Here is a 13,043-nt window from a genome sequence, read left to right as displayed (position 1 = left end):
CTTTCATTAGATTTTTCTGTTACATTGTAATTCTGTTTTCGCAATTACTAACTTTGAGAAAGGATAGAATTGCGTATTTCAGGTACAAACCACTTAAAGTTTCGAGTTCAGTGAAATAAGTGCAAACAGAAATCAAAGTGATAAGTGATTAGTGCGTGAGGGTACTTTTGTGCGCGCCAGTCGTCCTCCCAGTCCGGGACCTCTTGCAAGCTCCCAAGCCCAGGGGAGAAGCAATGTCGAAGGGCATAAGGGTTCAGCAGGCCTTGATCGGCGCACAGAAGTATCCTCGGTGGTTGTGGGCGTGTCTTACCGAGACCGTCACTCCCACCCGCAGACGATTGAGCCCTTATTTTGCTCGTCTGCAGAAGAGATTAGGGGAGAAAATAAAGGCAGAGTAACGCTGGTCTCAGGTCTCAAGACCTCTTAAACGTTAAGTCCAGACCTATGCCAGACGTACGAAGTTAAAGTTCACAACCCGAATGCAGTCATTGGGTTAGCTCTGACTCTCCTCAGTCATCAGTTGATTACACTCCGCCTAAGAGGAGTAAGGTTCTGCCGCAACAGATCTCGGCTGTTAAGGCTTTACCTCAGCAGACCTTAGTGTCTGCCGACCCCAAGTTGACTCTACTGCAGTCCATACAGTCACAACTTTCGGTCTTGATGCGTGAGTGTCGGGCTGAGAGTGTTGCGCCTCCGCCTCCGCCTACACTCCCCCCCGCCTATGATCGCTCCGCCTGATCGCAGTACCACCTGCCAGGCGTACGATGTTGTGAACTCTACTACAGTCCATGCAAGCACAGCTTTCGGACTTGATGCGTGAGTGTCGGGCTGAGAGTGTTGCTCCTCCGCCTCCGCCTACACTCCCTCCACCTACACTCGCTCCGCCTGATCGCAGTACCATCTGCCAGGCGTACGATGTTGTGGACTCTACTTCAGTCCATGCAAGCACAGCTTTCGGACTTGATGCGTGAGTGTCGGGCTGAGAGTGTTGCTCCTCCGCCTCCGCCTACACTCCCTCCACCTACACTCGCTCCGCCTGATCGCAGTACCACCTGCCAGGCGTACGATGTTGTGGACTCTACTACAGTCCATGCAAGCACAGCTTTCGGACTTAATGCGTGAGTGTCGGGCTGAGAGTGTTACTCCTCCGCCTCCGCCTACACTCCCTCCGCCTACGCTCGCTCCGCCTGATCGCAGTACCACCTGCCAGGCGTACGATGTTGAGCCACGTGCTGAGTTTGCTGTTCCCTGTGGTGTTCAGCCTCCGCCTTCCTTAAGGCAACCTTTACAATGGGATCAGGAGGATTATACCTCTCTTCCTCCGCCTCCACTTGCTGCTCCTCCAGTGATGCAACACTCGGTTGAGGTACAACAACCTCTCCCGTCCATGAGTCAGTCTCCTCAGCTCTCGCTGCAGCGAGCTCAACCCTCCACAAGGCAAGCACCACAACACCTTAGCCTTGCGCCTCAGGAGCCTCAGCTTGCGAGACATTTACCTTGTTCTGCGCAGCCTCTTCCTCATCGCGCTCCGCTCACACCACAGGAACTGGAACTTGCTACTCCGCTTCCGCCAACCGCTCAGCAAGCGCAACCCTTGGGTTCAACCACTCATGCTAGGAGTCAGCCTCCTCCACCCATGCGCCTTCCTTCTGCTTGTCTTTTATTCAGCCTTTGCAGACTGAGCCTCAGGTGTTCCCTCAACGGAGTCTTGAAGAGGAAACCACAACTATTGTTGTTCCAGCTCGTTCTGACTCTGCTGTTCAGCATACCTTATCTCCATTTTCATTCCATGGTTTAAACCCCATGCAAGCATGCATAAAGCACTCTAGCACTGGTCATGGAATTTCTGAGAAATGTTAAACGCCATGCACACGCTCTGCTTTCCTTACAGCAGGCTCTGCTTACAGCAGGCTCTGCTTACTACATGCTCAGCATACAGCATGCTCTGCATTCAGCATGCTCTGCATACAACATGCTCTGCATACAGCATGCACTGCATTCAGCATGCTCTGCATACAACATGCTCTACATACAGCATGCTCTGCATACAGCATACTCTGCATACATCATGCTCTGCATACCTTACCGCATGCTTCTCAACACATCTTGGGTTGTTGCCAACTCACTAGACTGTCAAGCAGTTTCATAACGTTGCCTTCTAGTCTGCTGCTTTTGCACCAGTGAACCCTCACTCAGAGAACTTAGCTTTTCTAGGATAAGGTCCCTGTAGATGAGAAAGTTCTTTTCTCCCTCCTTCTGATATTCCCTTGAGGACTCTGTCATTTGGAGGGAGCCTTTAGCTGCATAACCTCTTATGGACTTTTATTTAAGCATAACATGCTTACAGGGAAGTTAATGGTTCCACTTCAGTCGCTAATCCCGTCTGTTACCACACCTGCTCCCATAGACCTTGAGCTGTGTTGCATGACATGCAGTCCAAGCTTAGTCCTTGTTAGAGGATTTTTTGTTTACGGAGTCAATGTGTCACGGGGAAGACGTTCAACAACCAACAGAAGTGACTTGTTGTGACGCAGTGCGGCAACCTCAGCAACCCGTTAAGGAGTTGTCTGTACGACCCAGACAGTCTAGACAGATTCGGGTTGTCACTGTACTTCCTCGCTTGCCCATGATTGACAGTTCACAGACTGTGCAGCAGTATCATGATCTTGTGTCCGGCTCCGTCAGACGACTGGCTTTTAAGAGCTCCCACAAGTCGTCGCTGTCTGGAGATTTTCAAATGGACTATGGATCTGACCAAGGAACTGGGCCTCCTGGTCAATTTTGAGGAGTCTCAGCTCGTTCCATCCCAGACCATTGTCTCCTTGGGTATGGATCTTCAGAGTCGAGCTTTTCGGACTTGTCCGTCGGCCCCAAGGATCTTCCAAGCCCTAGAATGCATCCAGAGCATGCTGAGAAGGAACCGATGCTTAGTCAGGCAGTGGATGAGTCTAACAGGGACACTTTCATCGCTGGCCCTGTTCATCGAGTTAGGGAGACTCCACCTCCGCCCCCTTCAGTATCATCTAGCTGCTCACTGGATAAAGGACATGACGCTAGAGACGGTCTCAGTTCCTGTTTCCGAAGAGATGAGGTCTACTCTAACGTGGTGGAAGAACAGCATTCTTCTCAAGGAAGGTCTACCATTGGCTGTTCAGACCCCCGACCACCGTCTCTTCTCGGACGCATCGGACACGGGCTGGGGTGCGACACTGGACGGACAGGAATGCTCGGGAACATGGAATCAGGAGCAAAGGACACTTCACATCTATTGCAAGGAGTTGTTGGCAGTTCATCTGGCCTTGATAAACTTCAAGTCCCTCCAGCTAAACAAGGTGGTGGAGGTGAACTCCGACAACACCACAGCCTTGGCTTACATCTCCAAGCAGGGAGGGACTCATTCGAGGAAGTTGTTCGAGATCGCAAGGGACCTCCTCATTTGGTCAAAAGATCGAAAGCTCACGCTGGTAACGAGGCTCATTCAGGGCGATATGAATGTCATGGCAGATCGCCTCAGCCGGAAGGGTCAGGTCTTCCCCACAGAGTGGACCCTTCACAAGAATGTTTGCAGCAGACTTTGGGCCCTGTGGGGTCAGCCAACCATAGATCTATTCGCTACCTCGATGACCAAGAGGCTCCTCTTGTATTGTTCTCCGATTCCAGACCCAGCAGCAGTTCGCGTGGATGCCTTTCTGCTGGATTGGTCCCATCTCGACCTGTATGCATTCCCGCCGTTCAAGATTGTCAACAGGGTACTTCAGAAGTTCGCCTCTCACAAAGGGACACGGCTGACGTTGGTTGCTCCCCTCTGGCCCGCGAGAGAATGGTTCACCGAGGTACTGCAATGGCTGGTCGACGTTCCCAGGACTCTTCCTCTAAGAGTGGACCTTCTGCGTCAACCTCACGTAAAGAAGGTACACCCAAACCTCCACGCTCTTCGTCTGACTGCCTTCAGACTATCGAAAGACTCTCAAGAGCTAGAGGCTTTTCGAAGGAGGCAGCCAGAGCGATTGCCAGAGCAAGGACGACATCCACTCTCAGAGTCTATTAGTCTAAATGGGAAGTCTTCCGAAGCTGGTGCAAGGCCAATGCAGTTTCCTCAACCAGTACCACTGTAACCCAGATTGCTGACTTCCTGTTACATCTAAGGAACGTAAGATCCCTATCAGCTCCTACGATCAAGGGTTACAGAAGTATGTTGGCAGCGGTTTTCCGCCACAGAGGCTTGGATCTTTCCTCCAACAAAGATCTACAGGACCTCCTTAGGTCTTTTGAGACCTCAAAGGAACGTCGGTTGTCCACTCCAGGCTGGAATCTAGACGTGGTCCTAAGGTTCCTAATGTCATCAGGATTTGAACCGCTCCAATCAGCCTCTTTTAAGGACCTCACATTAAAAACTCTTTTCCTCGTGTGCTTAGCAACAGGTAAAAGAGTAAGTGAGATCCACGCCTTCAGCAGGAACATAGGTTTCACATCTGAAACGGCTACATGTTCCTTGCAGCTCGGTTTTTTGGCTAAAAACGAGCTTCCTTCCCGTCCTTGGCCTAAGTCGTTCGAGATCCCAAGCCTGTCCAACATGGTGGGGAACGAACTGGAGAGAGTACTTTGCCCAGTTAGAGCTCTTAAGTACTATCTAAGAAGGTCAAAACCTTTACGAGGACAATCAGAAGCCTTATGGTGTGCTATCAAGAAGCCTTCTCTACCAATGTCTAAGAACGCAGTTTCTTACTACATCAGGCTTCTGATTAGAGAAGCAAATTCTCATCTGAAGGAAGAAGACCTTGCTTTGCTGAAGGTAAGGACACATGAAGTGAGAGCTGTGGCTACTTCAGTGGCCTTCAAACAGAACCGTTCTCTGCGGAGTGTTATGGATGCAACCTATTGGAGAAGCAAGTCAGTGTTCGCATCATTCTATCTCAAAGATGTCCAGTCTCTTTACGAGTACTGCTACACCCTGGGACCATTCGTAGCAACGAATGCAGTAGTAGGCGAGGGCTCAGCCACTACATTCCCATAATCCCATAACTTTTTAACCTTTCTCTTGAATACTTTTTATGGGTTGTACGGTCGGCTAAGAAGCCTTCCACATCCTTGTTGATTTGGCGGGTGGTCAATTCTTTCTTGAGAAGCGCCGAGGTTAAAGGTTGTGATGAGGTCCTTTAGTATGGGTTGCAGCCCTGTATACTTTAGCACCTTTGAGTTGATTCAGCCTCCCAAGAGGAACGCTGCGCTCAGTAAGGAAGACGATCTTATTAAAGGCAGAGTAACGGTTCAAGTCGACTTCCTTACCAGGTACTTATTATTTCATTGTTATTGTGGATAACCGATTATATGAAATACGGGATACTTAGCTATCCTTTAGTCTTGTACACTGGTTTTTCACCCACCCCCCTGGGTGTGAATCAGCTACATGATTATCGGGTAAGTTTAATATTGAAAAATGTTATTTTTATTAATAAAATAAATTTTTGAATATACTTACCCGATAATCATGATTTAATCGACCCTCCCTTCCTCCCCATAGAGAACCAGTGGACCGAGGAATAATTGAGGAGGTGTCAACAAGAAGTACTTGAGTACCTGGCCACAGGTGGCGCTGGTAAATACACCCCCTTCTAGTATTGTGATAGCTGGCGTATCCCTCCATAGAATTCTGTCGGGCAACGGAGTTGACAGCTACATGATTATCGGGTAAGTATATTCAAAAATTTATTTTATTAATAAAAATAACATTTTCACATGAGTTACAATAGCTTTACACTAAACGGAGAGCATTCCCATCATAATCAATTGCCAACATAAATGAAATTACACTAAATTTCAAAATAGATTGATGTGGTTCCCTCAAGTTCCCTCCTGGAGACGTCTTTACGTGATGGTGGTTAAATTGAAACTTAAGAAGAAGGTAGGAAAAAATAGCTGTTGTAGAACAACATCCACGAACTTATGAAGAAGTACTTGTAAGCTGTTGATTGGTTTAAAAAAACACCTGACAAATACGTCATTGTAAATGCGCAGAAAGCTCTCCAAACCCTGGGAAAAAACAAATGCGCAATAAGTCCCCTTCAGTCTCTCAGATGTAAACAATGGACTTAGAGTGGAAACATACTTCACATTTTGAGAGACTGATATGTAAGTTATTATACCCCAGCCCCTATTAAACATATATAGAAAAATACCAAACTAGCCAGCACTCATCCATTTCTTATCGCAAATTCCAGTTTTGCTAGAAATTAGAGTATCATATATTTACCACGTTTTGTCCTTTAAATAGGGATATGTTTTTAGTGTAAGCTGGAAATGCCAGTGACATTGTTAGTGAGATAGTTAACAAGTGATGAGTGTTGGCGAGAAGCTCCTCTCTTTTTGTTTTCAGCCATGAGAAGGGGCATACTGTTGCACCCCTAATCAAACTTTGCATTTTCTTTTTACTATTCTTAGATGTGAAGCAAGATATTCGTATTTGCTGGAGAAAAACTGGATGTTGCAACCGGTTTATATGTTAACTAGCAATATATCCACACTTACTCTGTGTTTCTTGTTGGGGGCATGATTGTTTGCAATCATCCATGTATGCCGAGTGTAGCTCGTGGCCTCTTGTGAAGTGGCAAGCTTATGCCTTGAAGGGGAGAGCTAAGCCTTCTCAGGGGTCTGTCTTGGCAACACTTAATGAAGACACCAATGAAGTCCTTCTCTTCTTCCGTCCACTCATTGAGTGTGTCTTCTACCATCACTCCTGTGCATACGCCCATGGCTTGGTCCCTGAGAGTATGTGTCAGGAGCAAGGAGCCCCCAGAGCTATGTTGGTGAGCTTTTCAGGTTCTGGTGGCGTGTGGGGTTCCGCCTGTTTTCCACACCCTAGTGGAGGTTAGAGGCTGTTCTCCCATTTCTGTACAGACCACTGTATGACTTCATCGAGGGAGCTGGTAGCTAAGGCTACCTCTTCTCCAGTGCCAATGTCTCCCTTGGTGGGGCCAGTGGGGAGAGGCATGGTCAACATATCCCCAGTGTCGGTAACTCCAGTGATGTACCCAGTGGTGCCTCTCCTAAGCCCAAGGCTCATTTTGTAACACTTTTGCTGGCCAGAAAAGCTCCCAACGCTTGTAGGTGTCATGCCCAAGATTATGCGTAAACCAGCCCTGGGGCCAAAAGTATGTGCTGTCCTGATGCTGGGTATTGCAACGTGCATCACTCCCAGACATGGTTACCCCAATGTTTGCCATTCCTTCCCCTGTGCCCGTCACCCCAACCCCTTTGCCCGATGGACCGGGCCAGTAACTTCCACTCACTCTGTGCCTGTGGCACTGTATGTGTCTGTATCACGAACCCTGTGAGTATGTTTATCCCGTCCACTGTGACAGCCCTCTTAATGAGAGAATGCTTTGATGAAGTCATTGAGCTTCAGCACGGCATATCATTTCGTGTTGAAACTTGGTGACGGGCAAGAGGGCTCTCGAACTTGGGGAAATTGCCCCCCCAGTTTGAATCTAAATTTCTCTCTCATCTTTTTCTTCCTCTTAATATTACCTCGACCTCCTTCTAATTTCATATACTTTCTTTCGTGTTGCTGTCCCAACTCTATGATTATAATTTCCCATATGTATGTGTATATAGGCTATGTACATATATATGTATTTGTCTTTTTTTTTTTTTTTTTTTTTTTTTAATGCCGTGGATGTTTCTACATTTGTTATTGCTGCCAGCTTTGATGAATGGGAGGAGATGTCACAGTTGAGAGGTATTTGCACTCAAAGCTATATATGAGAGTATTGGATGATCTCAGCCATCCCGAAGATGGTTTGGACCTTTTTGGCGGAACTATTCACAAGTGTTGCGTCTTCGGAATCCAAAGGGATCCAGTGCTTGGGGTAGGACTCGCGGCTTTTGGACGGAAGCCCGTCATTACAGATACTGTATGGGGAGGATGATTCTATAATTTCTTAGTCTCAGTTCAAACAGGTGGGTTTAGCTTACACCTGTACTTCTATATCTGTTTTGATGCTATCCTTCGGGTAGGGTATGGAGTGGACCATCTAGGAAGTACTGTATACTCTCATTGTGCCGATAGTGGAGAGTGCAAATTTCCTTTCTGACTTGTGATGTCTTAGTATTCTTGAGCGGGCAAATCAAACTTATTATTTCAGTACGCACCTAAGCTTTATATCCTGCCTCACTCTCCTCTCTGTCTACTAATTTCATGAGGATGTAGAACACATTTCAACTTTGTGAGTGAAAGGTTGTTTCTATACACGATAACATAATCTCAATACAGTACTCCGCTAGAGGGATATATGCTTGTAATGAAAAAAAAATAGGATTTTTTTTTAATTTTAAGATAGTCGTCAATATTTAACGCTCTTCGAGAAGTAAGCCATATGAAGCTCAGGTGAATATAGAAATAACAGATTTTATTAAGATTTTGTAATTAAGGGATGAAAGTTTGCATTTTATGTAGAGGCAGATCTGAAAATTTTAGATAAATTTGCAAACCTGAGTCGTTTGGTAACTGTATTCCCCCTCAGCTATTCCTCAGTCTCAAGGCCAGACGCCAAAAGGGGTTTAACCAAGGCCGTCTCAAGAGAAGGCCGCGTCGTTTGGGGGGTAAGAAAGGTCCCGCGTGACACGAGTAGTGCTTTCACGCTGCTACTATAGGCTGTAAGTAAAGGGGTCGCGCTCTATTTCTTTACATTTTTCTGCTGTTATTCCAGAAAACTTTACTGATTTGGATTCCAGGGTTGAGCCTATTATGTGGTGTGTACCAAACTGCAAAGAGAGTTACTGAAATGGACCAAAAGTATTGTGATATGGATCTGACACATCCTTCTTCGATAAGACAATTGGGAAGAACTTCACAGTTAAGAGAATTGCAAACATTAGTAGTGAAAAAGTAAAGATAAATCCGTCAAATACTTCAAGTAAAGAAAATGTAGGCTACAGCAAGATCACGCGATTGTGGGTGATTGTGCAAAAGATAATATTAAATCCTTTTTAATAGCTGGAAAGGTTTATTTATGTTAATGTTTTATTTTTAAATGTCAGAATCGTTCTATTTTTTTTTTTGGTATGCAAGCGTAGTTTGGAATCAGTTGGTCTTGGAATTAGGCTACTGCCAAGGGAAAGTTTTATTTTAATTTTATTACTTTTTTCTGTCTAATTTTCCTTAGCCGGATTATTTAAAGTCGTCTCCTTTTGGTGTGTATGATCTCTTAATATTTCTATGAGGATTATCAGCTGTAAACTGTAACGAGAAACAAAGTGTACGCATAGTGAGTGGTGTGTGATAGAAAGAAGTGTTGAGGATGGCCAGGTTTCCCGTCTCCATATCAATTGACCTACTGTACTTGTGCCGCCTTCTTCCCCCACTGACCAGGCCTGTACTTGAGACGGCCTTGGTTTAACTACATCATATGGATGGGAAGGATCTCGCCCACATGTTGATAGCTAATTACTTTGTTTTGTTTGATTTGCCATTTCTAGCTTGACCTAGATTAACCCCACAACAAAGGAACAAAGGAATTATTTTAAAATTTAGGATTTCAATTACCCTTTTGACTGAATTTAGTTTCTTATTTATTCAAGTACAATATCATTGTGATCTATAACTGTATTTTTCTTTTTCTTTTTTACATTGCAGAGGAATTCCTAGGTTGCTATCTTGGTTGATTGTGGCTAAATACCAAACAGAAATCAAATTTGGGAGAATATCAATTCTCCGTTTGAGTTTCGAGGATGTCCTTGTTAAGAAATCTGGTTTGAGTATTGTAAGTTGATTTTTCAAGTTTGTTGGTTGGCCAGCTTTCTATTTACTTTTAAGAACTTTGGTGTATTTGATGATAGAAAGTCAAGGTGTGTTTACTTTTGGATGTGATGAATATGACTAGAAATGTAAATAAAAAAAAACAAAAAATATAGTTAAGATAAATAACTTTAAATTAAGTTTGTTCCATAACTGGAATACAAACCACGCTATTTATTAGGGGTATTACTTTCGGCATAGCTGAAATGACGAGCCATTAAAGTTTAGTTACGGTTAACTACCCACACCGCTAGTTAGCGGGGGTAGGGGAGGGTAGCTTGCTACCGCCCCCCTCACACACCTGTGATTTAGTTCACTTTACTTTTGACTCGGATGGAAAGCGGTTGTTTCCACTTTCCCTCCTCGCCTGTTCTGGATTGCCATTAATTTTTGTCATTTAACTTACTTCTTCTTATGTATATATATCTATGAAAACAATCTTAATGTTTGTGTATATATATGTATAGAAATATTGTAAGTTTCCTTTTCAGTGTTTGTGCTGTGAGTGTGATACATATACGACAGGTTCTTATGACACTTGCGCAAGGCCAGAACACTTCCCATCGTGGGGAACGACTTCTCCCCCTGTGGTCTATCGGTCTTCCCGTCGGCATATAACCGTTGGCTTGGCCGCCGCAGGGGAATCGTCATCGTCTGGACCCTCCTCATTCAAGTGTTGTCTTCGCCTTATCCCTTTTGCTACGGGAAACATGGATTACTGAGTGAAGGGAGTGTGGCCTCTCAGAGATTGACTACGGTCTTTCTCTTCTCAATGTATTTCACCTTTCAACAGCAGTGTGCTAACGGGCGGAGCACCTTTCCCGTTCGCAGGTTAGGTTGCGCTTACGATTGTTTGTCACAATTATTTTAGTGAAATTATAATTGTTTGTAATTTTAACTTTTCAGCTTCTTCTCTGTGGGGAACACTTCCCTTCGGAGGATCAGTGGTTCTCACTATTAGTGAATATTCTTAGCTGATTTAGATAATTGTAATTCTTGTTTGTTCCAACACAGAGACTTACCTCGAACTACTTTCTTAGGAGGTACCTGGAATCTCCTCTCAACCGACCAGAGTTTTGTGTAGTTTACCCTACTTCCGTTTTCTGTGAGGACTACCCTAGGCGGAAGGATACGTGCCCTGAGGCTAGTCCCGAGCCAGGTCACGCGTTAGCTTGGGTCTCGACCCTCAGTAAGTTCTCTGGTCGCGTCGTGATATCATCTCGTCGCTCTACTTGTCTCAGTGCGACCCTTTGTGTCCCCGACTCGTGTGTCCCACGTGGAATCTCCTCTCAACCGACCAGAGTTGTGTAGTTTACCCTACTTCCGTTTTCTGTGAGGACTACCCCAGGCGGAAGGATATGTGCCCTGAGGCTAGTCCCGAGCCAGGTCGCGCGTTAGCTTGGGTCTTGACCCTCAGTAAGTTCTTGGATGTTAAAAATTAACTAAGGGTCAGAAAGGCACTCGGGGAAGGAAGGGAGGGCCATTACCCGAAAGTAGTTCTCGGTAAGTATGTTAGGAGAAATACAAATTACTAAAAATTTGTGATTTGTTCCAACACAGAGACTTACCTCGAACTACTTTCTTAGGAGACTTACACTTTAGGAGGTGGGAGTGTCTACCTGACCTAGACCCAACTAAGCAGAACGGCTGTGAACCTAGATAGGAGACTAGGTTCCAAAGGTTGACGGAAAACGAACCTTAGGAAAACTACACAAAGAGCTCACACTAGTGTCTAAGTACTCACCCTTAAAAAATTCTTGTTGTTGTGTCCAGTGATGAAAATGTGAATCCATGTCTTGTTCAGTTTCTACTTGGTCAAATCTCTGGGGAAAGAAGAGAAAAGAGAAGACAAGGGGAGAAGAGAAAACGAACCTGTGTCTTTTTGGTTTTGATAACCGCGATTATACCTGGGGCTTTGGCCATCAAATCGCTTGGAACGCGGAGATGACTGTCCCTATAGAGAACCCGTCTAGAGACTTCCTCGAACATTCTTTGAGGTAATTTGCTGTGAATGTAGATTGGTTCGACCAGGTGCCTGCCTTGAGGATCTGCGCTACTGCCATGTTTCTCTCAAAGGCAAGAGAGGTACTTATACCTCTAATGTCATGTGGTCTGGGCCTACCTGGAAGGGGAAGACCGGCACTACTATAGGCCTTGATGATCACCTGTCGAAGCCAAAAGGAGACACTATTCTTAGAGATCGGCTTTCTCACTGTGCCCGTGGAGACAAAGAGGTTCTTGATGCCAGGTTGGAGACTAGCAGTTCGCTCCAGGTATTTCCTTAAGGCCCTGACTGGACACTACTTCAAATCTGGTGGGGGGGGACGTGAAGAAGACGACCTGGATGCTCTTGTTCCTGAAGCCTCGTGTGGGGGCTCGCGCTGTGGATCCCGATGGGAATCATGCCAGGGATCGCGTTGGCGCTCGCGCGATGGAATATTCCCTGGTTCGCGTGCGGGCGAACGTTCGCACGCAGGCGCGCGTGGGCGCACGGGGTTGTCACCTCGCACTTTTAGTCTAATGGCTACCTTCCAGCTCCGCTGAAAGATAATCCACATATATAACGGAAGGTTTGTTAGTGTGGGAACAAACTAGATTTGTGCAATAATTTTCTCAAGGTATTAAAACTTTCCTGACAAATTATGCAACAAATACCTATGACACACCAGTAAATAAAATATGATATCCATCTATAGATTTCCAGACTACTCTAAAATGTCTTGACAATAACCTTTTGGGTTGTGTTTGGTACTTTCCATTCCACAAAAAATATGATAAATTCGTAGATACTTTGTATTTTTAAATATTTAACTTAGCCGGTGAATATATAGCTGCAACTCTGTTGCTCGACAGACAAAAACTTGTACAAAAAAAACTCGCCTGCGATCGCTACACAGGTTGCGGGTGTGCCCATCAGCGCCAAATGTCGGCCAGATACCAAACTCAATGTAAACAAAGACTCAATTTTCTCTCTGTCGACGTGTCGACAAGACGTACTTTACTCGCTGTTGAAACCTGGAGTTTTTCCCATCATCTTTGGTGAAGTACTATATTCTGGTTTTGAGCTTTCGCTGTGCAGGGTTTTTCTTCAAATAAATCCTTGAACTCTTTTTTTGTATCGGATTCATTGTTGATGACTTAGATCGTTTTTTGGAATTTTCCCTTGACCAATTCAAATGGCTGACCTTTCACAAGTTCCCTAATTTAGAAAATGCAATGCTAGGGACTGTTCTAGGCGTCTTCCGAAGGC

The 13,043-nt window shown here is 45.3% G+C and overlaps 1 protein-coding gene across 1 annotated transcript in view; it reads left to right on the top strand.

The window, feature by feature from the left end:
- LOC137652750 (protein hobbit-like) overlaps nucleotides 1-13,043 on the top strand; it is a 175,095-nt gene that overhangs the window by 17,433 nt on the left and 144,619 nt on the right. Inside the window, exon 2 of the mRNA XM_068386156.1 lies at nucleotides 9,632-9,758. Coding sequence (XP_068242257.1) covers nucleotides 9,632-9,758 — 127 coding nt within the window. The remainder of the gene's footprint in view (nucleotides 1-9,631; nucleotides 9,759-13,043) is intronic.

This window comes from Palaemon carinicauda, chromosome 14 (assembly GCF_036898095.1).
Source record: "Palaemon carinicauda isolate YSFRI2023 chromosome 14, ASM3689809v2, whole genome shotgun sequence".
In the NCBI taxonomy this organism is placed as follows: Eukaryota; Metazoa; Arthropoda; class Malacostraca; order Decapoda; family Palaemonidae; genus Palaemon; species Palaemon carinicauda.
Note: the sequence above shows the minus strand (reverse complement) of the source record. Positions and strands in the feature narration are given on the sequence as shown.